The sequence below is a fragment of the Telmatherina bonti genome (genome assembly GCF_933228915.1).
Source record: "Telmatherina bonti genome assembly, chromosome: 3".
NCBI classification, from domain to species: Eukaryota; Metazoa; Chordata; class Actinopteri; order Atheriniformes; family Telmatherinidae; genus Telmatherina; species Telmatherina bonti.
Window position 1 is genome coordinate 6510627 of NC_136621.1, and position 24434 is coordinate 6535060.

Here is a 24434-nt window from a genome sequence, read left to right on the forward strand (position 1 = left end):
AATACTTCACTATGCAGAAAACACACAGATATGTAGTAATGGATGGATCATCATCATCATCATCATCATCATCATCATCATCATCATCATGCTTACTCATAAAAAGTGGTCCAGCCGATCTGGAGGCTTTTTGTCGCCAACAAGCCACTGTTGCCATGGTAAGTAAATAAGACCAGCTCCTGACCTTGAGCCGTGAGGGTCTTCAGACCTCCGTTAGTCCCGATGGTGAGCCAGATAACCTACACACAAAACACACACACATCGCAGTTCTTCTGATGTGGTTCAGAAACCAGCTAAAAGCTACTGAAACCTGATAAACAGGTTACTTCTGAGCTGAGCTGAACGTTCGATTTCCAAACCTCTCACCTGGTTGTCAGGGGCAACTACACGCACAGGCATCCTGTTGGTGTCTCTGCGGATGCGAAGAGTATTCCCACTGCTGTCTGTTACCGCAGTAACATCCTCCTCATTGCTGCAGGTAACGGAATGAGAGGAGAAGTTTTACAAGGAGGAGAACCTAAAGAAAGAAGAAAACTGGAGAAAAGACACCGACCTGTAGCTGAAGTTGTATTTATAGTCCCCAGTAACCAGAGACATGGTAAACTGATGAGTCCCGTTTGAATCGAACACGTAAAGTTCCTGAGAGACGGGAGACGCCACTTCGAAGGAGCTGGGACCAGAGGCCAAAGATCCTGGAGATGGACAGATGAGACACTGCCTTTAATATTTACTGTATCATTTCCCAGCCAATCACAACGCAGGCCGAGCTGTCCCAGTTGTCCCAGCCAGCATCAGGTCACCACACCAGCATGTTAAAGAACACTGGTCTTTATTCTGTCTGGTCGCTGTTTTTAAAGCAAACACACATTAAACAAGTGGCGCTGACATGCAGACCAGGAGGTCCCAAGTCCAGGTCCTGGAGATCTATCGTCCTGAACTACTATTAGATGCACCTCTTGTCCAACACTCTTTAATCAGAGGAATGTCTGGTTACCAGACAACTGATGCAGAGCTGAATGGCATGACGATGAGGATATTCAGTCATGAGATTAGGGCGCATTGCAGAAGGGAAGCATCTAGAAGTTGCAGGATGGTCGCTCTCCAAGACCGGACGGAGGGACCCTTGTAGTAGAAATTACATCTGTGACTACGGATTTAAATCTCCTTAAGAGTTGGAAAATGCACGTCATGATGGACATTCAAAGACCTCACGTTCCCCACGCATCAGTGGAGAGGTGTTGGACACACTGAGGACTCCAGAAGACAGAGGATTTGATAGTTCATACCAGTCCACCTGCACTTATCCTCATAAACTGGATGGTTTGTAGTTCCAGAAAACGCTAACACCCAGACAGGAAGCTGCACCAGTGTGTGCATAATGTCTGCCCCCTGCTGGCCATCAGTCCACACTGCAGCTACTTCAACAGCATCTGTCTCTGACGATACAAACCAGTGGGCGGCTGGTTGTGTCGAATGGCTCGGATCCGGATGTTTCCCAGATCAGCCACATACAGCGTCCCGTCCGGAGACACCACCAGAGAAGATGGACAGTTAAGCCGGGCATCTTTAGCATAGCCGTCTCCTGTTTGATAGCAGTCACAGTTCGCATCATTCTGCAGGTCCGAGAAGAAAAAAGGAGGAAAAACATCTTAAATAATCAAAACTGTCTTTATAAACAAATAAAGGCCAGAAAATGTGGAGCAGCTGAGGTGTCCCACCTTGCAGTCACATTCAGACGATGCTCCAGCTAAGTGGGTAATTTCTCCGTCTGTGGACACCTAGGAGACAAATCCAGGGTGTGACTGAAAGAAGCCAGCAGTCTGACATTTACAGAGAGGAGAAAACACTTCACTCGTTGAATCAAAGCCCCCAAGTCAGTGTTTGAGCCCTGAGCCCACCCTCAGAGTCTCTAACTAAAGCAGGGGCAGGGTAGAGAGACATCGGCGTCGTTGGACACGTTGTCTCTCCAGCTGCTGCTGGAAATTAATCAGGAAATGACCACGAACAGAAAAACGTCCAACCTGACGAATGCGGTGGATTTTCTTCTCATCTGTCTCTGCGATGTAGAGGACGCCGCTGTAGGACAGGGCGATGGCTGTAGCCCCCTCCAGCATGGTCTGCACTGCCCTCTTACCCAGCGCGTACTCTATACCCGGAACCTGGCAGTGCATGGGACGACCCGCCACGATCCGAACCTGGAGCCACACAGGGATACAGCTGAGGCCGGACCATCACCCCCCCCTTCTCCTCACTGATGCTGACGGGAGTGAACGCCGTACCTGTCTGTTCTCAGTGATCTGCAGCACAACGTTGTTGTCCAGGACATAGATGGAGTTATCCATGGGGTTGATGGCCAGGTCGGTGGGCCACTCCAGACGCACCTGCAGGCAGAGACAACCAATTACTCCTCTGACTTGAAAACACAGCACTTCCTGTTCAGGTGTCTTCACGCAGAGCTCCCCTGTGAGGACACGCTGGTGCAGAGCTTCCCTCTCAGACCACCAGCATGGCGCAGAACACGAAGAAACTAAGACCTCCTGGTGGTCTGAGAGCGGAGCCTGAACCAGAACAGTGGAGCGCTGCGGCCAGACGCCTCCTGAACTTGTTTAGAGCTGATTGTAATCCTGATTGTTAGCATTCTCCTGGGTTTAGTAGCAGCATCAGAGTCCATATCAACCATGAAAAGCTGCCAAACAGAAACAGTTTGGGAAGCAGATGCCTGGATCTCTTTTCCAGGCGGAATATCTGCAGCGAAAACATGTTATCACAACTTCTGACCACAGAAATTTGACTCAAATGTGTCAATTAATGTGCTGAAAACTCCGTTTTGTTGTAACGAGTCCCTGAAGAGCCGACGTTTGGACTGAGACTGATCCAGTTTCTGTGATGTTGGACTAGTTTCCTCCATCAGAGTCAGAATAAAGAACTTCTTCATCTCCACCCTGCTCTCATCTGGGAGGCGTTTTTACAAAGCTGCGTCTGAAACGCCCCGCTGTGCTGGTGAAGAAAACCGTCAGTAATCCCGACTCTTTCCTCTGAGGACCCAACGGATCAGGTGCTGAGACTCTGATCTGGAGGAATATTCAGACTCTCAGAAGGAGGAGGAATGTGTGATTAATGTGAGAAACATGCAGACGTGTCAGGACGATGAGATCTGTTTATATAAACCCAGGGAGTGGTCCCGTGGTGGTCTACCTGGATCGGGAACACTGTGTAACGTTCCAACCAGAGCGATGACAAGCTGCTCTGCTTCAGGCTGGAGTACTGGAAGTTAAAACATTCAGTCCCACATCCTGCAGGAGGAAACATCTGAGCCAGCCGGGAGTTCTCATTGGTCGCTCTGCCTCAGTTCTCCTTCATTCATTTGCTTAAAGCAGAGTCGTTCAAATCCAGACCTGGAGGGTTAGGGTTGGCTCGGCAGCTTGTCCTCAGGTGCTGCATGAAATCATTAACCTGACGACTTTTAGGAAAACATCTAAAACCTGCAGGTGGAGGAACACATCGCTGCAGAGGGGTGAACATCTGGACTGTTGGGACCCTGCAGAGGGGTGAACATCTGGACTGTTGGGACCTGCAGAGGGGTGAACATCTGGACTGTTGTAACCTGCAGAGGGGTGAACATCTGGACTGTTGTAACCTGCAGAGGGGTAAACATCTGGACTGTTGGGACCCTGCAGAGGGGTAAACATCTGGACTGTTGGGATCCTGCTGATCGGTGAACATCTGGACTGTTTTAACCCAGCAGAGGGGTAAACATCTGGACTGTTGGGACCTGCAGAGGGGTGAACATCTGGACTGTTGGGACCTGCAGAGGGGTGAACATCTGGACTGTTGGGACCGGCAGAGGGGTAAACATCTGGACTGTTGGAACCTGCAGAGGGTTGAACATCTGGACTGTTTTAACCCTGCAGAGGGGTAAACATCTGGACTGTTGGGACCCTGTAGAGGGGTAAACATCTGGACTGTTGGGAACCTGCAGAGGGGTAAACATCTGGACTGTTGGGACCTGCAGAGGGGTAAACATCTGGACTGTTGTAACCTGCAGAGGGGTAAACATCTGGACTGTTGGGACCTGCAGAGGGGTGAACATCTGGACTGTTGGGACCTGCAGAGGGGTGAACATCTGGACTGTTGGGACCTGCAGAGGGGTGAACATCTGGACTGTTGGGACCGGCAGAGGGGTAAACATCTGGACTGTTGGAACCTGCAGAGGGTTGAACATCTGGACTGTTTTAACCCTGCAGAGGGGTAAACATCTGGACTGTTGGGACCCTGTAGAGGGGTAAACATCTGGACTGTTGGGAACCTGCAGAGGGGTAAACATCTGGACTGTTGGGAACCTGCAGAGGGGTAAACATCTGGACTGTTGGAACCTGCAGAGGGGTAAACATCTGGACTGTTGGAACCTGCAGAGGGGTAAACATCTGGACTGTTGGGACCTGCAGAGGGGTGAACATCTGGACTGTTGGAACCTGCAGAGGGGTAAACATCTGGACTGTTGGGACCTGCAGAGGGGTGAACATCTGGACTGTTGGAACCTGCAGAGGGGTGAACATCTGGACTGTTGGAACCTGCAGAGGGGTAAACATCTGGACTGTTGGGACCTGCAGAGGGGTGAACATCTGGACTGTTGGAACCTGCAGAGGGGTAAACATCTGGACTGTTGGGACCTGCAGAGGGGTGAACATCTGGACTGTTGGAACCTGCAGAGGGGTGAACATCTGGACTGTTGGAACCTGCAGAGGGGTAAACATCTGGACTGTTGGGACCTGCAGAGGGCTGAACATCTGGACTGTTGTAACCTGCAGAGGGGTAAACATCTGGACTGTTGGGACCTGCAGAGGGGTGAACATCTGGACTGTTGGAACCTGCAGAGGGGTAAACATCTGGACTGTTGGAACCTGCAGAGGGGTAAACATCTGGACTGTTGGGACCCTGCAGAGGGGTAAACATCTGGACTGTTGGGACCCTGCAGAGGGGTAAACATCTGGACTGTTGGGACCCTGCAGAGGGGTAAACATCTGGACTGTTGGAACTTGCTGATACGTGAACATCTGGATTGCTGGGACCTTGCTTAAACATCTGGATAGTGAAAATGTTGGGTGGATCACTGGTAGGCCTCAGTGTTGCTGCCATTGAACTGTTCCAGATGTGCTCTCTCTGTGTTAGACTGAGTTGGATCTGTCCATTCCAGCTGCAGGCTGCCGGTTAAACCACTTAGAAAACAGCTGTCTGGCCACACTGAGCCAGCTCTACCTGCTCCGTTACCTGTCTGATGTGCATGCTGGTGTCGCAGGTTAAAGGTCGAGCAGAGGTCAGGTCGTTGCTCCCCAGCACCGTGGAGATGATTCCGTTACGATCCACCTTCCTGATCATGGTGCCGTCCACGAAGTAGATCAGTCCATTCTTGTCAACAGCTATCCCTGCAGGAGGAGAGAAACATGCAGCACACTGTCCAGCTGTTCTACTTCCTGTTTACGCTCATTTCTAGTCAGCCTATCACACGGCAGCAGCTCTGAACTATCAGTCATGTAGGAGGAAGACGATGCAAGGGGGGTTGGACAGCTGCGGACCAGCAGACCAGATGTCTGGCCTAGTACACAGCTGCAGATCCAGATACCAGGGACCAGTCCAGAAGCTGGTCTGAAGCTGTTACAGATCCAGATACCAGGAACCGGCCCAGAGCTGGTCTGAAGCAGCAGATCCAGATACCAGGAACCGGCCCAAAAGCTGGTCTGAAGCTGCAGATCCAGATACCAGGAACCGGCCCAAAAGCTGGTCTGAAGCTGTTACAGATCCAGATACCAGGGACCAGTCCAAAAGCTGGTCTGAAGCTGCAGATCCAGAGACCAGGAACCGGTCCAGAAGCTGGTCTGAAGCTGCATATCCAGACACCAGGGACCAGTCCAGAAGCTGGTCTGAAGCTGCAGATCCAGATACCAGGAAGTGGATTACATAGAAGGATCTGTGACACCATATAAATGAATTTTTTAAAGAATCTAGATCTGAACCAGAGACGTGGAAACATCTCACATCCTCCTGAACATCATCCCTCGTGTGTGTGTGTGTCTTTGACCAGCAGCTGAGAGCTGCTCTCTGCAGACGTGACTGAACCGAAACATCCGTGTTAGTGTTCGTACCTTTAGGTCCCAACAGCTGGGCCTCGGTGGCTTTTCTTCCATCTCCACATCTGGCCTCATCAAACGGAGGACACTGCTCACCTGTACCAGCTATGACTTCACCGTTACCTGAACACACACACAAACGCACGTGAGACAGTAAAACATTATATTAAGGTGTGTGTGTGTGTGTGTGTGTGTGTGGAGGGGGTGCAATGCTTACTGGTGAGGTCACGGGCACCACTCAGCACCTTGGGCCGGTAGATCCTCCGTGAATTAGTGTCGGACACATACAGCTGACCCGTTACTGGGTCAGTAGCCAGGTAGTAACGGTGAGCAGGGTTGTTGCTACGGCAACAGAGAAAACACATCAGACGTCAGGCTGTTTCTCCAGATCCAGATTTACATTCACACAACATGAACAATGAGAACAAAACAATAAACGTGTAGTTGCGTGGAGGAGAAGAAGACTTCATAAAGACAAGGAAGGATGTCTGCTAACTTCCAACGTCTATCCTCAACAATTATTTTAGTTTAGAGCCGACGCTCCGCTCCGTCTGTCTGTCAGTTATCTGTGACACGATCTTCATGACGTCTGCCGCGCTGTCATATAAATTCCATCACACACACAGAAACACGGGGATGGACGTGAAGCCGCTTGCTGCCTCAGGCCTCCAGTGAGAGGTTGGTGATAACCAGCAGGGTGTTAATGAAGGCAGCCAAATATAAACACACTGCATGTGTCAGAAACACGTCGTGTTTTCATATCATTCATTCAGAAAAATCCCATAAATTCCGTCTTTATTAAAGTGTAAAACTCCAGCAGGCTACCAACATCCTGACACTTGATCCGGTTTGAGCTGCAGTCATGAAACATGCAGGAGGTTTTACTGGTGGAGCTGATGCTACAACCTGACAAAGACGCAGCCTGAGAAGGAAGCTGACTTCATTATCTAAACATGTCAGAGTGTGTTAACGGATGTGACTACATGGGAAATACATGGAAGCAAGGACGGCAGGAGAGAGACAAAGGGAAGGAAAATACCGACAGAAGTGAGAGATGATGAGAAATAATGCAGAGGTATGGAGAACAAGGCGGAAAACCTCAAACGCAGAAGAAGAAACTGGCCTTTTATTTAAACGTGAAGCCGACTGAGATTTTTCTAGAAAGGAGCCAGATGGATTCAGCTTCCTGAATGAAGGGATGAAAAACTGCTGACATCGTCTGAACTGTACTGTTTTCAGGAATAAAACAGGGCGACTTGAGGGGGCGACCTGACCTGGCGGTCCACAGAATCTACCTGAACATACATGAAGAAGAACCTTCTGTGACTTCATCAGATGACATCATCAGCTAAAGGAAAGGTAGGAGGAGAAATCCTAAAGGACAGAATCGTCTCCTTTTCTGTGACGTCGCATTGAGGAGGAACAGTGTGCTTCTCGTTCTGGTCCCGGGACAGTGGACCAGATCTACACCCTCTTCAGGGTCTTGGAGGGATCATGGGAGTCCATCCAACCAGTCTACATGTGCTTTGTGAACTGGGAGAATGGGTTTGACCACATCCTCTTGGGAATCCTGTGAGGAGTGCTTCGGGAGTGTGGAGTCCCAAACCCCTAGTGCGAGCTGTCCGGTCCGGGCCCGAGGATCGAGTTTAAAGTTCTTCTCCTCGCATATAAAGCTCTCCGTGACCAAGCTCCATTGAATATTAAAGATCTCATAGTTTCACATATTCCGAACAGAACACTTCGTTCTCAGACTGCAGATGTTCTTGTGGTTCCAGAGTCGCTCAGAGTACGATGGGAGGAAGAACCTTCCGCCATCAGGTTCCTCTCTTATGGAGCCAGATCCCAGTCTGGGAGGCAGAAACCCTCTCTGTCACATATCAGACCTTCCTTTCTAATAGACATTATAGTTGATGTTCAACATAGAATAGAATAGAATAGAATAGAATAGAATAGAATAGAATAGAATAGAATAGAAAAATGCTGCCATAGGCTTAGACTGCTGAGAGGCATTCCATGATGCACGGAGCTCTTCCTCTTCATCTCTCTACTCCTCATCCTCATGTAGAACCATATGACCCTGCTGGCATCATGAACACATTTCTCCTCTTTCTGCAGGTATTTCTGGATAAATGCTGCAGTACGTGTTGGTCTCTCTGTCCTCTCCACCAGGCAGATGGCCGCCGTCCTGAGCCGGTTCTGCTGGAGGGTTTTCCTTCCTGTTAAACGGAAGTTTTTCCCTTCCCACTGTCGCCTCGTGCAGCTCAGGTTGGGAGACTGGATCAAAGTCCAGATTCACTCTGTTGGTTCTCCCTATCTATGCTTATTATGAATCGCTGGAATCAATGTATCTGTAAAGTGTCCTGAGGGGACGTCGTTGTTCTAGCATGCAGTTCTCTTTAAATGAGGGGTCAAGTCAGCATGAACCTCTCCTTGTGCTGGTGTCCTTGCTGCTGATGCTGGTGTGATGAGGTGTTGCTTGTCTGAGCTGACAGAAAACTAAAAGTCTGGGTTTTCTCTGAAAACTTGCCCTGGTAGGAGGGAGAAGAGTGACAAAAAGAAACAGCAAGATATGTGGATGTTTGATGGCAACAACAAAGAGCTGCTTCTCTCGACTCTGCTGAAAACCCTCCTGCAACATGCCTGAGCAGAATTCCACCTTCTCTTTCCTTTCAGCAGTCAAATGGGCAGGAATATCGACATGAATGGAAAGCAGGATAAACACAAAGCTGGAAAGGATTAGCTTCTCTTACCTATGCCTGAAATCTTTGTTTCTTTAGTACAGTGCACGCAAAGGCAGGAAAACAGAGAGAACATGATTTAGTAGACAGCTGAGAGTCAACGCAGGACAGAAATGAGAAATGAGACACAGGTATAAGTGCATCGTGGGTTAGGGTTCACAGGAACGCCAACAGCAGAAAGATTCTCTGGATCCCAGAGAAATGAACCTTCAGGAAGTTACAGGAAGCCCCAACTGAAACCATTAACCAAGAAAACAGTGCAGAATCTAGATTTACTGTGTTAAAACAGATCCCATCCTCCATCCCACCCTCCCCTTACCGGAGCTCCATGACACTGGTCACATTCCCAGAAGGGAAGATTCTCCTGATGTAGTTGAAGTCTCCCACAAAGATGCTGCCATCTGCTCCACAGGCCAGAGCCAGGGGGGCCAGCAGCTTGTTGCCCTCCGCCTGTCCGTTACAGCTGGGACAGGAGATGCTGCGACGACGGCCGTTTCCTAGGAGACCAGGTGGAGATTCACCTTTACCGAGCTGATATGAAGCTGCTTTTGTTTGTCTTTAGTGATGGCCCATGGCTCCACGGCCAGGCTCTTATTATACTTCCTTCTGTTAAGAAGTTTGGTTATTTACCATGCTGTAAAAGTAAAGAAGGCTACAGGAGGACAGGAAACAGCAGAAGAAGAACTGGAATAATAAAATAATCCATATGTTCTTCTTTATGCTGGCTTTGTCCTTTAAACGTCTGTAGGGAGCCAGAGTTATCAATGATAAAAATAATCACAACAACAATAATAATAATAATGACAGTTATTATCATTATTATTATTGTTAGTTACGCATAGCATAGCAGTTAGCCACTAGCAACCGTTTTCAGTTTTATGTCTTTGTATATTTGTTAAAGAAAAGAAATCCTCACTCCGGCCAATCAGGGGGGGCAAACACAACCAGACAAGTGTCTGGGGTGGAGTCATTTGACTATTAACTGGTTAAACTGGAAAGGAATTTGATCCCAAAGGTCTTCAATTCTTTTTAATGGTAAATATTCTTAGTAAGAACGTGATTTATTTTGGTCTTAGTGTTGTCACAAACTGTGTTTCCGTTTTTTGGAGTTTCAGTTTAATAGTGTTTCGAACCATAATACTTGTAGGATCTTGTCCTGCAGACATTATTCTGCAGGTATTCGGGCAGTCAGCCAGCCAGGTAGCCAGTTATCCAGGTACTGAGGCATCAATGCATCCAAGTATCCAGGCATTCAGGTATCAAGGCTGCCGGGCAGCCAGGTGTCCAGGCAGCCTGGTGTCACAGCAGCCAGGTGTCCAGGCAGCCAGGCAGCCAGGTGTCCAGGCAGCCAGGTGTCCAGGCAGCCAGGTTTCCAGGCAGCCAGGTGTCCAGGCAGCCAGGTGTCCAGGCAGCCAGGCAGCCAGGTTTCCAGGCAGCCAGGTGTCCAGGCAGCCAGGTGTCCAGGCAGCTGGGCGTCCAGGCAGCCAGGCAGCCAGGTGTCCAGGCAGCCTGGTGTCCAGGCAGCCAGGTGTCCAGGCAGCCAGGTGTCCAGGCAGCCAGGTGTCCAGGCAGCCTGGTGTCCAGGCAGCCAGGTGTCCAGGCAGCCTGGTGTCCAGGCAGCCAGGTTTCCAGGCAGCCAGGTGTCCAGGCAGCCTGGTGTCCAGGCAGCCAGGTTTCCAGGCAGCCAGGTGTCCAGGCAGCCAGGTGTCCAGGCAGCCAGGTTTCCAGGCAGCCAGGTGTCCAGGCAGCCAGGCAGCCAGGTGTCCAGGCAGCCAGGTGTCCAGGCAGCCAGGTTTCCAGGCAGCCAGGTGTCCAGGCAGCCAGGTGTCCAGGCAGCCAGGCAGCCAGGTTTCCAGGCAGCCAGGTGTCCAGGCAGCCAGGTGTCCAGGCAGCCAGGCAGCCAGGTGTCCAGGCAGCCTGGTGTCCAGGCAGCCAGGTGTCCAGGCAGCCAGGCAGCCAGGTGTCCAGGCTAGCCTGGTGTCCAGGCAGCCAGGTGTCCAGGCAGCCAGGTGTCCAGGCAGCCAGGCTGTTTCAGGGTTTTCTACTTGCTGTGGAAGATTTTCTACAGTTTTTCCAAGCCCTTCTCCCTCATTTCTCTTTCAGTTTCCTTGTAAAATTCAGCATTTTGCTGTTATTTACAATCACTGATGGAGGTTATACTTTTCTCTTTAATAATCCTAAGAACTGGTCCCATGACCCCTTACGTCACTGAAACACCACCTGATGAGAGTGTAAAGACTTTTTAGTGGTATATGCAAAGATTTTTTCCACTCATAGTTTTTACTGCCATATTGAGGTTTGTGTAATTCTAGGATTGATCTCTCTCGACAGAGCTCTTACTCACCCATGATGCTGCTGATGACGGGAGGCTGCAGGGAGATGAAGATGTTCTCTCCGCTGCCCTTGTACAGTATACCTGGTGGAGATGGACAGAAAGATAACAGACTGTCACCTCTGATTACTGAACACAGGAAGCAAAAGTGATTCAGAAATCCCATTTCAACAAAGAAATTTAAATTTCTTTTCAGAAAACAGAGAAATGATCAATAAAATATCAATAATACACAGAAAATGAGACAATAATGCATATACCTTTGAATGAAACCAGTGTGATACAAAGATGAACTGGAAAGTATTAGGCTTTGAATTGGAAGCAGAAACTGCAGCAGACCAGCAGGTCTTTGAGGGATTTGCTCCACAAACACGTCAGCAAAACTCAAAGCAGCTTCTCCAAGTTTAGCGGGTTTAACTTATTAACGACTAATGCAAGGATGGAAACCACTTTGAGACCATTAATCTGTTAGATTTGATGTAAAACAACAGTAATCTTCATAACTGGGACGAGTCCACATCACTCTGACAGCAACATCCATTATTTGGTATCTCTGCTTTGTTAAAATGAAGGAAACTGTGGAACATCCTGAACTGTTTGGTTCAGTGACAGTAAGGTATATAAAGGTTGTAGTCAGTCTAAGTAAAGAAACATTTAGTTCTCTTGCTCTGTCTTCTATGGTCAGGCTGAGGGTCTCTAACAGGACAGGTTGAGTTGTTCAAAGACCTGAGGAAATGGAATAAACTGCACAAAGATGCTGTGTTTTAAAGAAGAGACAAGCGTCAGAGAACACAGGGACAAATCCCAAGTGTCCTCTGTTAAAACTAAAAGTTTCTCACCTTTAAATGAAAAAAGAAGTATGCGGACTCATCAGAAATAGTTTCTGGCTGCTTTGATTGGACCCAGAAGTCTGAAACTAATTGTTTTAATTTCCTGCAGGCAATATTCCCATCACAACATTGGCATCCCTCGTCTGCAGACTGGTGTCGGCTGGGATGACAGAGACCAATGTCATACTTCCAGACAAGCGGACCGCAGCAGGTCTCAGCTCTGTTTTTATACAATCCAATCACAGAACAACTTTATTTGTCCCCATGGAGGCAGTTAATTACCATTCAGCATATTTACACTTATATGTACAGTAAAGACCCCCCCGCCCCCCCAAAAAAAACAAACAAACAAAAAAAACAGAATCTTTGGTTTTAAATGGAAGTTAGATGGTGGTCCAATCACATCTCAGCATATAGCATGATGTCACATATCTTCACTAATATATGTAGTAGAGTCCTAGAATTTATTTAAATATAGGTAAGTACAGCTCATAGTGCTTGTGTGTGTGTGTGTGTGTGTGTGTGTGTGTGTGTGTGTGTGTGTGTGTGTGTTTGGTTGAGTGTTTGTGTGAGACAGAGTGTGTGTACATAAAGAAAAAGAAAGAGAGAAAAGTAATTTTTGGGCTTAAAAAGGGAACAAACAGAAATTTAGGGAGACTGGCAGAATGAAGGATGACAAAGGACAGACAATGTGAAGTGGAAGAAGAAAGGAGGAAGGTGGAGAAGAGTGAAAGCAGAAAAGGAATAAACTCCTTCTTCAAAGTCAAGCATCAAAGAGGAGCCTCCTGCGGTGAACTGAATTATTCAAACTCTGCCATCTTGGAAAATCGCACTCCATCTTATGTTCCTACATGTGTGTTCAACCATCCATCCCTACAGCTCTGGAGAAATATAAGACGTAGGTCTGTAGGTCTGTAGGATGCAGATCTGTGAGGTGAGACATCACCATGGAGCTCAGACATCACCATGGAGCTCAGACATCACCATGGAGCTCAGACATCACCATGGAGGTGAGACATCACCATGGAGGTGAGACATCACCGTGGAGCTGAGACATCACCATGGAGCTCAGACATCACCATGGAGCTGAGACATCACCATGGAGGTGAGACATCACCATGGAGGTGAGACATCACCGTGGAGCTGAGACATCACCATGGAGCTCAGACATCACCATGGAGCTCAGACATCACCATGGAGCTCAGACATCACCATGGTCGTGAGACATCACCATGGAGGTGAGACATCACCATGGAGCTGAGACATCACCATGGAGCTCAGACATCACCATGGAGCTGAGACATCACCATGGAGGTGAGACATCACCATGGAGCTCAGACATCACCATGGAGCTCAGACATCACCATGGAGGTGAGACATCACCATGGAGCTCAGACATCACCATGGAGCTGAGACATCACCATGGAGCTCAGACATCACCATGGAGCTCAGACATCACCATGGAGGTGAGACATCACCATGGAGGTGAGACATCACCATGGAGCTGAGACATCACCATGGAGCTCAGACATCACCATGGAGCTGAGACATCACCATGGAGGTGAGACATCACCATGGAGCTCAGACATCACCATGGAGCTGAGACATCACCATGGAGGTGAGACATCACCATGGAGCTGAGACATCACCATGGAGCTCAGACATCACCATGGAGCTGAGACATCACCATGGAGGTGAGACATCACCATGGAGCTCAGACATCACCATGGAGCTGAGACATCACCATGGAGCTGAGACATCACCATGGAGCTGAGACATCACCATGGAGGTGAGACATCACCATGGAGCTCAGACATCACCATGGAGCTCAGACATCACCATGGAGGTGAGACATCACCATGGAGCTCAGACATCACCATGGAGCTGAGACATCACCATGGAGGTGAGACATCACCATGGAGCTCAGACATCACCATGGAGCTGAGACATCACCATGGAGCTGAGACATCACCATGGAGCTGAGACATCACCATGGAGCTCAGACATCACCATGGAGCTGAGACATCACCATGGAGCTGAGACATCACCACGGAGGTGAGACATCACCATGGAGCTGAGACATCACCACGGAGGTGAGACATCACCATGGAGGTGAGACATCACCACGAAGCTGAGACATCACCACGGAGCTCAGACATCACCACGGAGCTGAGACATCACCATGGAGGTGAGACATCACCACGGAGCTGAGACATCACCATGGAGCTGAGACATCACCATGGAGCTGAGACATCACCATGGAGCTGAGACATCACCACGGAGCTGAGACATCACCACGGAGCTGAGACATCACCACGGAGGTGAGACATCACCATGGAGCTGAGACATCACCACGGAGGTGAGACATCACCACGGAGGTGAGACATCACCATGGAGCTGAGACATCACCACGGAGCTGAGACATCACCATGGAGCTCAGACATCACCATGGAGGTGAGACATCACCATGGAGCTGAGACATCACCATGGAGCTCAGACATCACCATGGAGCTGAGACATCACCATGGAGGTGAGACATCACCATGGAGGTGAGACATCACCATGGAGCTCAGACATCACCATGGAGCTCAGACATCACCATGGAGGTGAGACATCACCATGGAGCTCAGACATCACCATGGAGCTCAGAAATCACCCCGGAGCTGAGACATCACCATGGAGCTCAGACATCACCATGGAGCTCAGACATCACCATGGAGCTCAGACATCACCATGGAGCTGAGACATCACCATAGAGCTGAGACATCACCATGGAGCTGAGACATCACCATGGAGCTCAGACATCACCATGGAGCTCAGACATCACCATGGAGCTGAGACATCACCATGGAGGTGAGACATCACCATGGAGCTGAGACATCACCATGGAGCTGAGACATCACCATGGAGCTGAGACATCACCATGGAGGTGAGACATCACCATGGAGCTGAGACATCACCATGGAGCTGAGACATCACCATGGAGCTGAGACATCACCATGGAGCTCAGACATCACCATGGAGGTGAGACGTCACCACGGAGCTGAGACATCACCATGGAGCTGAGACATCACCATGGAGCTGAGACATCACCATGGAGGTGAGACATCACCATGGAGGTGAGACATCACCACGAAGCTGAGACATCACCATGGAGGTGAGACATCACCACGGAGCTGAGACATCACCACGGAGCTGAGACATCACCATGGAGCTCAGACATCACCATGGAGCTGAGACATCACCACGGAGCTGAGACATCACCATGGAGCTCAGACATCACCATGGAGGTGAGACATCACCATGGAGGTGAGACATCACCACGAAGCTGAGACATCACCATGGAGGTGAGACATCACCACGGAGCTGAGACATCACCATGGAGCTGAGACATCACCATGGAGCTCAGACATCACCATGGAGCAGAGACATCACCATGGAGCTGAGACATCACCATGGAGCTGAGACATCACCATGGAGCTCAGACATCACCATGGAGGTGAGACGTCACCACGGAGCTGAGACATCACCATGGAGCTGAGACATCACCATGGAGCTGAGACATCACCATGGAGCTGAGACATCACCACGGAGGTGAGACATCACCATGGAGGTGAGACATCACCACGGAGCTGAGACATCACCATGGAGCTCAGACATCACCATGGAGCTCAGACATCACCACGGAGGTGAGACATCACCACGGAGGTGAGACATCACCACGGAGGTGAGACATCACCATGGAGCTGAGACATCACCATGGAGCTCAGACATCACCATGGAGCTCAGACATCACCATGGAGGTGAGACATCACCATGGAGGTGAGACATCACCATGGAGCTCAGACATCACCATGGAGCTCAGACATCACCATGGAGGTGAGACATCACCATGGAGCTCAGACATCACCATGGAGCTGAGACATCACCATGGAGCTCAGACATCACCATGGAGGTGAGACATCACCGTGGAGCTGAGACATCACCATGGAGCTCAGACATCACCATGGAGCTGAGACATCACCATGGAGGTGAGACATCACCATGGAGGTGAGACATCACCGTGGAGCTGAGACATCACCATGGAGCTCAGACATCACCATGGAGCTCAGACATCACCATGGAGCTCAGACATCACCATGGTCGTGAGACATCACCATGGAGGTGAGACATCACCATGGAGCTGAGACATCACCATGGAGCTCAGACATCACCATGGAGCTGAGACATCACCATGGAGGTGAGACATCACCATGGAGCTCAGACATCACCATGGAGCTCAGACATCACCATGGAGGTGAGACATCACCATGGAGCTCAGACATCACCATGGAGCTGAGACATCACCATGGAGCTCAGACATCACCATGGAGCTCAGACATCACCATGGAGCTCAGACATCACCATGGAGGTGAGACATCACCATGGAGGTGAGACATCACCATGGAGCTGAGACATCACCATGGAGCTCAGACATCACCATGGAGCTGAGACATCACCATGGAGGTGAGACATCACCATGGAGCTCAGACATCACCATGGTCGTGAGACATCACCATGGAGGTGAGACATCACCATGGAGCTGAGACATCACCATGGAGCTCAGACATCACCATGGAGCTGAGACATCACCATGGAGGTGAGACATCACCATGGAGCTCAGACATCACCATGGAGCTGAGACATCACCATGGAGCTGAGACATCACCATGGAGCTGAGACATCACCATGGAGCTGAGACATCACCATGGAGGTGAGACATCACCATGGAGCTCAGACATCACCATGGAGCTCAGACATCACCATGGAGGTGAGACATCACCATGGAGCTCAGACATCACCATGGAGCTGAGACATCACCATGGAGGTGAGACATCACCATGGAGCTCAGACATCACCATGGAGCTGAGACATCACCATGGAGCTGAGACATCACCATGGAGCTGAGACATCACCATGGAGCTCAGACATCACCATGGAGCTGAGACATCACCATGGAGCTGAGACATCACCACGGAGGTGAGACATCACCATGGAGCTGAGACATCACCACGGAGGTGAGACATCACCATGGAGGTGAGACATCACCACGAAGCTGAGACATCACCACGGAGCTGAGACATCACCATGGAGGTGAGACATCACCACGGAGCTGAGACATCACCATGGAGCTGAGACATCACCATGGAGCTGAGACATCACCACGGAGCTGAGACATCACCACGGAGCTGAGACATCACCACGGAGCTGAGACATCACCACGGAGGTGAGACATCACCATGGAGCTGAGACATCACCACGGAGGTGAGACATCACCACGGAGGTGAGACATCACCATGGAGCTGAGACATCACCACGGAGCTGAGACATCACCATGGAGCTCAGACATCACCATGGAGGTGAGACATCACCATGGAGCTGAGACATCACCATGGAGCTCAGACATCACCATGGAGCTGAGACATCACCATGGAGGTGAGACATCACCATGGAGGTGAGACATCACCATGGAGCTCAGACATCACCATGGAGCTCAGACATCACCATGGAGGTGAGACATCACCATGGAGCTCAGACATCACCATGGAGCTCAGAAATCACCCCGGAGCTGAGACATCACCATGGAGCTCAGACATCACCATGGAGCTCAGACATCACCATGGAGCTCAGACATCACCATGGAGCTGAGACATCACCATGGGGGTGAGACATCACCATGGAGGTGAGACATCACCATGGAGCTCAGACATCACCATGGAGCTCAGACATCACCATGGAGCTGAGACATCACCATGGAGGTGAGACATCACCATGGAGCTGAGACATCACCATGGAGCTCAGACATCACCATGGAGCTGAGACATCACCATGGAGGTGAGACATCACCATGGTCGTGAGACATCACCCCGGAGCCGAGACATCACCATGGAGCTGAGACATCACCACGGAGGTGAGACATCACCATGGAGGTGAGACATCACCCCGGAGCTGAGACATCACCACGGAGCTGAGACATCACCACGGAGCTCAGACATCACCATGGAGCTGAGACATCACCACGGAGCTGAGACATCACCATGGAGGTGAGACATCACCATGGAGGTGAGACATCACCATGGAGCTGAGACATCACCATGGAGCTCAGACATCACCATGGAGCTGAGACATCACCATGGAGCTCAGACATCACCATGGAGGTGAGACATCACCACGGAGCTGAGACATCACCATGGAGGTGAGACATCACCATGGAGCTGAGACATCACCATGGAGGTGAGACATCACCATGGAGCTGAGACATCACCATGGAGCTGAGACATCACCACGGAGGTGAGACATCACCCCGGAGCTGAGACATCACCACAGAGCTGAGACATCACCATGGAGGTGAGACATCACCATGGAGGTGAGACATCACCATGGAGCTCAGACATCACCATGGAGCTCAGACATCACCATGGAGCTCAGACATCACCATGGAGCTGAGACATCACCACGGAGCTGAGACATCACCATGGAGCTCAGACATCACCATGGAGCTGAGACATCACCATGGAGCTGAGACATCACCATGGAGCTGAGACATCACCATGGAGCTGAGACATCACCATGGAGCTGAGACATCACCACGGAGGTGAGACATCACCCCGGAGCTGAGACATCACCACGGAGCTGAGACATCACCATGGAGGTGAGACATCACCATGGAGGTGAGACATCACCATGGAGCTCAGACATCACCATGGAGCTCAGACATCACCACGGAGCTGAGACATCACCATGGAGCTCAGACATCACCATGGAGCTGAGACATCACCATGGAGCTCAGACATCACCATGGAGCTGAGACATCACCACGGAGCTGAGACATCACCATGGAGGTGAGACATCACCATGGAGCTGAGACATCACCATGGAGCTGAGACATCACCATGGAGCTGAGACATCACCACGGAGGTGAGACATCACCCCGGAGCTGAGACATCACCACGGAGCTGAGACATCACCATGGAGGTGAGACATCACCATGGAGGTGAGACATCACCATGGAGCTGAGACATCACCACGGAGGTGAGACATCACCACGGAGGTGAGACATCACCATGGAGGTGAGACATCACCACGGAGGTGAGACATCACCATGGAGGTGAGACATCACCACAAAAGCTGCTTCTTCACTCTGAGATGAGAAGGTGGTCAATACCCTCCTTTTCACACTCAGCATGAGATATCACTGTTGGCCTTCAAATTCCATACAAAGAAGGTCCATTCCCATCTCTGTATTCCTCTCCTGAGCCTTCTCTCCATCATCCTCTCCTCCTCTGCCTCTTTCATCTCTCCCTTCATTCTGCAAGTTGATTGATCAACAGAGGTTGACCCAGCAGGGTTCCTCACATGCTGCGCTGCGGTCTGCAAAGGGCCTGCCTGGAATAAACAGAGGCGTGTGTGTGTGTGTGTGTGTGTGGATGGGGTGATAGAGGATGATGTGAAAGTAAGTGAAAGACAGTAAGAGGTAGAACTTTGAATTCTCCTACTGTGTTAAAAGAGAAGTCAGCAAGGTTTTCCCACAGTTTACTAAGAGTGTGATGTGTGTGTGTGCGCGCGTGCGTGTGTGTGTGTGTGTGTGTGTGTGTGTGTGTGTGTGTGTGTAAGAGAGAGAGAGAGAGAGAGAGAGAGAGAGAGAGAGAGAACTCAGTTTTATTCATGGATTTCAGTCCAGGGGTTAAAGCCAGAAACTATCCTGAGCCTGAACTTTCCACGCTGCCTGTTTTATTCCACGAATGATTTAAATAAAGATCCTTTCTGCAGGTAATGCTACTTGGCTGAACCCCCCCCATGAGGTGGAAGTGAGGTGATCTCAGGGACATATTACTCCAGGCTGAGTGCATGGAGTTATTTACAGTAGTATTTACTTATTTAATAATCATATTTATTGCTACACATTAGAGCAAAACAAGGAACCTAAGTTTTAAGACTGCAGGGAAAAAACTTAAACTTAAAAAACTTAAACCAGCAGCAGACAGAAGTACATCACTTTCCCTAAAACCAGCGACACCATCAGCTCCCTCTGAAAGAACCTGAACCGTACTCTCCGGCAGCACCAACACACCCGGACCGGAGTGCGGTCTGTCTCCACCCTGCAGCACCTGTACCCCTCTCTCCTCTTTCTGTGGCATCATTATAACCTCATCACCGCTGCTTCTGCGTTATGATCAGTCCGAGAGTTATGCGGCCCAGCCGAACCTCCCGATGAGACTGCATTGTGTGCAGACGTATCAGTGCAGATGTTATTACATTTTCTGTTTTCAACCATTCAATTCTTCTGGTTTGAATGTGACGTTTTTAAGAGTAGCCGTTGTGTTCGGCCTCCATCTACAGCGTAAACTGCAAAAAGTGTCACAACATGTCTCAAACTGGTGGCTTGTGGTCGAGTCGCTGGTATTAAATGACTTATTTTCTGTTTATGAGTAAATAAGCTGCAGTACGGTTCTGCCCCACAGCCTGCCAGATAAGTAGCCCTGCTCAACATGGCCACATGTTCACAATTCTCTTCTGCCCGCCCAGATCTAACCTGCAGCTGAATCTCTCAACCACAAAGTCTCCAAGGTCCAACTCAACTTCTGACTGGTTAACGTGTGCAAACCTCTCACACCGTTGGCAGATGAACTTAATGTGATGGTTGTTTACATTTCAGCATATTAACGTATTAAATGGTATTTTGCTCCTTTTTTGTCGCTGCAAGAGCTCTGCATGCCGGAAATCCGGCACTGTGGCAGAATACCTGAAGCCATGTCAATCACATCTGTTAAAGCTACACATTAAACCATTTTTCAGCACAATATGAAAATAATCTTCATCCATCAGACCTTCCTCAGGTGTTGGTCTGCAGATACACTACACACTAGCATGTTTCTGTGTGGTTACACGTGTTTAGACACAACAATTGCTTATTGTAAAATAGTGTTGAACTGATATTATTCTGCTCCTCCAATCAGAATCATCTCTACTTCTCTACCAGTACAGTTTTTCTCTGCAGTAAACCAGTAAAGTGTTTAGTAAAGAATGTGGGTCTGGTTTCTGGTACCAGGATGGATGCTGATCCCAGTCTCACATGGATGAAATCTAACTCTTACAAACTCTGTGGCTTGTGAAATGACAGACTGGACATCAATAATGTCAAACAAATGCTAATCTAATTTATATTTCCTTCAAACCATCTGTGGCTTTGTCCTTTGTGGGATGGAATAATGAGACAAACTTGAGTTTGTTGACACAACAGATGAAATATGATATTAAATCATGCTACAGAATATTTAAATCGCTGCCATGGCAACCCTGTCTTTATCCTGATCACGGTATGACCACAAAATCTGTTGCAGACTCGGTTTCTGCTTACTTTTGGACTTTTCTCAGTTGTGCAGAATAATTAAGGCTAAAACGTTTCTTCACATCTGTTTCCCAGGTTGCTATGCAACTGCGCTGGTTCCATCCAATCTTTAAGCAGCTCTGCAGGCTCAGTGCACCGAGCCGGTCGGGTTTGCCGTGGCTTCTGTCTGCAGGACAGGTGGTGCTCAGTGTGGAAGACGTTGTGTTTGGGCGTCCCCTGCCAGGTCTGTTGGTGTTACAGAGTGACCTGAAAGAGCCATTCACCTGCTGGATCACGTATCTGGGTTTAGGCGATGAAGAGGTGAATTGAAGAGGTAAATTAGCTCAGGAAAGACTAACCGATGCTACAGAATCCTTCGGTCTTGCTCCTCAAAGTCAGAACCTTATTTTGTTTTTGAGAAACTGTGAGATGTGCAGATGGAAACTTGCCAAGGCTAAATCTGGTGGAAGGCATCTTATGATGGTTTTACACATGATTCCTGACAAATAAACTAATAAACTAAATAAACTAAATAACAATGTAATTTTGACCCCTGACTGGAGGATGTTGACCCAGTTATGTAAACGTGTTGAAGCGTATTATTCTCATGGTGTGTTTGGGGCATCTGAGCGAGAGCAAAGTGGTCCAGTGAGCTGGTTAGCCCTGCTTTTCTGTGGGCGTCTGATGTTGAGTCCTGTCTTCATCATTGTTTTTCTAGGTGTTTTTGTGCTTATTGGTCTGCTTCCCCGTTGGCTCATTAGCTGACACCTGTGTTCCCAGTGTTCCCAGTCCTTAAAGGACTGCAGTTATTAACATTCTGCCTCTCTCCCGCTACAGCTAGCAACCTCAGGTGACATTTTCTGTTTTTAATTAGGTCCTTTGCACCACACAACATTTACACATGATTCCATTCCCATGCACATCCTTCTGATTTACTGATATTTCACATCCCATCTGCTTTTTTTGAGTTGTGGTTATTTAATGAGATTCTTTGTGGGGGATGTGGATGGAAATGCAGGCTGAAGGGGCAGACAGGTGCAATAATTAAAGGTTTAACAAAAATAACTGGAGCAAATAGAGCTGGAAAACTAAGTCAGAAACTCAGATCGATCTGGCGGTGAATCAATGAAACCTGAGGGGAATATACATGCAGGGGGAGCTAACAAGAAGTAGGTGAAGTTAATTAGCAAATTAAACCAGGTGAGCTGATGCAAAACAGGAAGAAGTACGAAATAAAACAAGACAAAACTAGAAACAAAGACTGTAATTAATCAAGTCAAATATATTTTAATTGGTTGCTGAAATTGGTGCATCTCAGCTTTTATAGTTTCCTTCAGAGCCACAAAACTCAGCAGCTGCAAAGTTCAGTCAGGAGCCCAGATGTTTGGATCTGACAGTCAGGAACAACATATATACAGCCGGTGTAATCATCCTGCAGCCGCACACCAGGATAAAATGCAGCTGTAATGTCTCTTCAGGACAATTCAGAGGAACAGAGAAAGATGGAATCTGCTGTGATATCACAGAAACAGCTCAGGTGGAGAATACCTCCAACCGCTTGGCCAGCCTCACACAGAGGTAGCCTGCTTTGCCTTCTTGATGCCTCCCTACCTGACTCAGAGGTGTATCAGCACCATACCAGCCTCCATGCTTGGACTTTCACACGTCATGGAGGCAGAAAGAAGAGACATCAGTCTCAGCTTGAAGCATGTCAGAGTCCAGCCAGCACAGCAGCCAGCTGAGCTAAAGTGCAAACAAACAATACAGATGCCATACTAAACCCAACAGCAGCACATAAAAACTGTGATATGCACCACAATGTTGTCAGACACACCAGGAACAGCTGCAGCGTTGCCTCGGACGCATGGCTTCTGTTTTGGTTTAGTCAGTGAAGATGTGTCCTACACATCAACACCACATGTATGTTGGAAACAGCCTGAATAAAGTCTTTATTCTCTCTTTACACCAAGCAGGGCATCCATTAAAACCAGTGATCATCAATCTTTTCTTCTTGGTAGTTGTGGTTCTCTCTGCTCAAATTCAGAACTGTTCATGCTCATCAGTTGATGAGTCTGTAACAGAAATGATCCCATGTCTGAACCAAGCCTGATTTTAACGCCGTGCTGCATTAGGCCATGAACCTCAGAAGCATCAGTTCGGACCTCCAGCTGTGTCGCTTGAGCCAAAGAAAGTCTCCAGTTTCTCAGAATATTTGGATGTTATTTTGTGCAGTCCTGCGATGAGGAAATTTTATCAAACTGATCCGCAGTTTGCTGACACATTGCTGAACGTCTGCTCATCCTTACATCTGAGAGACACTACCAATCCAAGGTTTGAAATCCAGTCCTGTTACTGACCATTTACCAACAACTTATCGTAGTTAAATGTCTTCCTTTAGACATTTATTAATCTAGTCTTGTTAAAACACACTAAAAACACAAATTACCAACAATTTCAACATGACCCTGTTAGCGACAGAGGCACGAAATATAAAATAAACATGACCTGACACATTTAATAAAACAATATATACAATCAAACATGCACGACCAAAATAAGATAACAATCCACCATGAAGTATCTTTCAATTAGGGTTGGGCGATATATCGAATATACTCGAGATATCGTGGCTAGTCCCCTGTGCGATATAGAAAATGCCTATATTCGTCATATCCGAGTATCCTGTTGTCATGCAGGTGTTTTTAGCTGTGGGCGGGGTTTCCTCCCTCCTCCTCGACTCTGCACCGCTTTGCACAGAGAGTTAAAGCAAGCGCGCCTAGTTACGTACATAACGTGAGCTACGTGCTACGTCATGAGAGGCACCGTGGAGCCACTGTTGCCAACTTGGCGACTTTCTCGCTAAATCTGGCGACTTTTTTTTGTGAAAAGCGACCAGCGACAAATCTAGCGACTTTTACTGGAGTTATTGGAGACTTTCCTGGTGTTTTGGCGACTGACTTTAAAGCGCATATTGTAAAGTTATTGTCAGAACGAGAGTCTCTCTCCGTCCTAAAACACTCAGTCGCTCCGGCTGCAGCTGCA

At 48.8% G+C, this 24434-nt stretch overlaps 1 protein-coding gene across 2 annotated transcripts in view; it reads right to left on the minus strand.

Moving 5' to 3' along the window:
• tenm3 (teneurin transmembrane protein 3) overlaps positions 1-24434 on the minus strand; it is a 150742-nt gene that overhangs the window by 14903 nt on the left and 111405 nt on the right. The window contains exons 23-35 of one of the 2 annotated variants that reach the window (XM_079265007.1): positions 11208-11279; positions 9183-9360; positions 8876-8896; positions 6343-6467; positions 6141-6248; positions 5269-5423; positions 2280-2381; positions 2022-2195; positions 1719-1778; positions 1451-1613; positions 554-692; positions 367-472; positions 97-239 (exon numbers count right to left, since the gene is read on the minus strand). In XM_079265007.1, coding sequence (XP_079121133.1) covers positions 97-239; positions 367-472; positions 554-692; positions 1451-1613; positions 1719-1778; positions 2022-2195; positions 2280-2381; positions 5269-5423; positions 6141-6248; positions 6343-6467; positions 8876-8896; positions 9183-9360; positions 11208-11279 — 1546 coding nt within the window. The remainder of the gene's footprint in view (positions 1-96; positions 240-366; positions 473-553; positions 693-1450; positions 1614-1718; positions 1779-2021; positions 2196-2279; positions 2382-5268; positions 5424-6140; positions 6249-6342; positions 6468-8875; positions 8897-9182; positions 9361-11207; positions 11280-24434) is intronic. The other variant, XM_079265008.1, reaches the window with a different exon arrangement.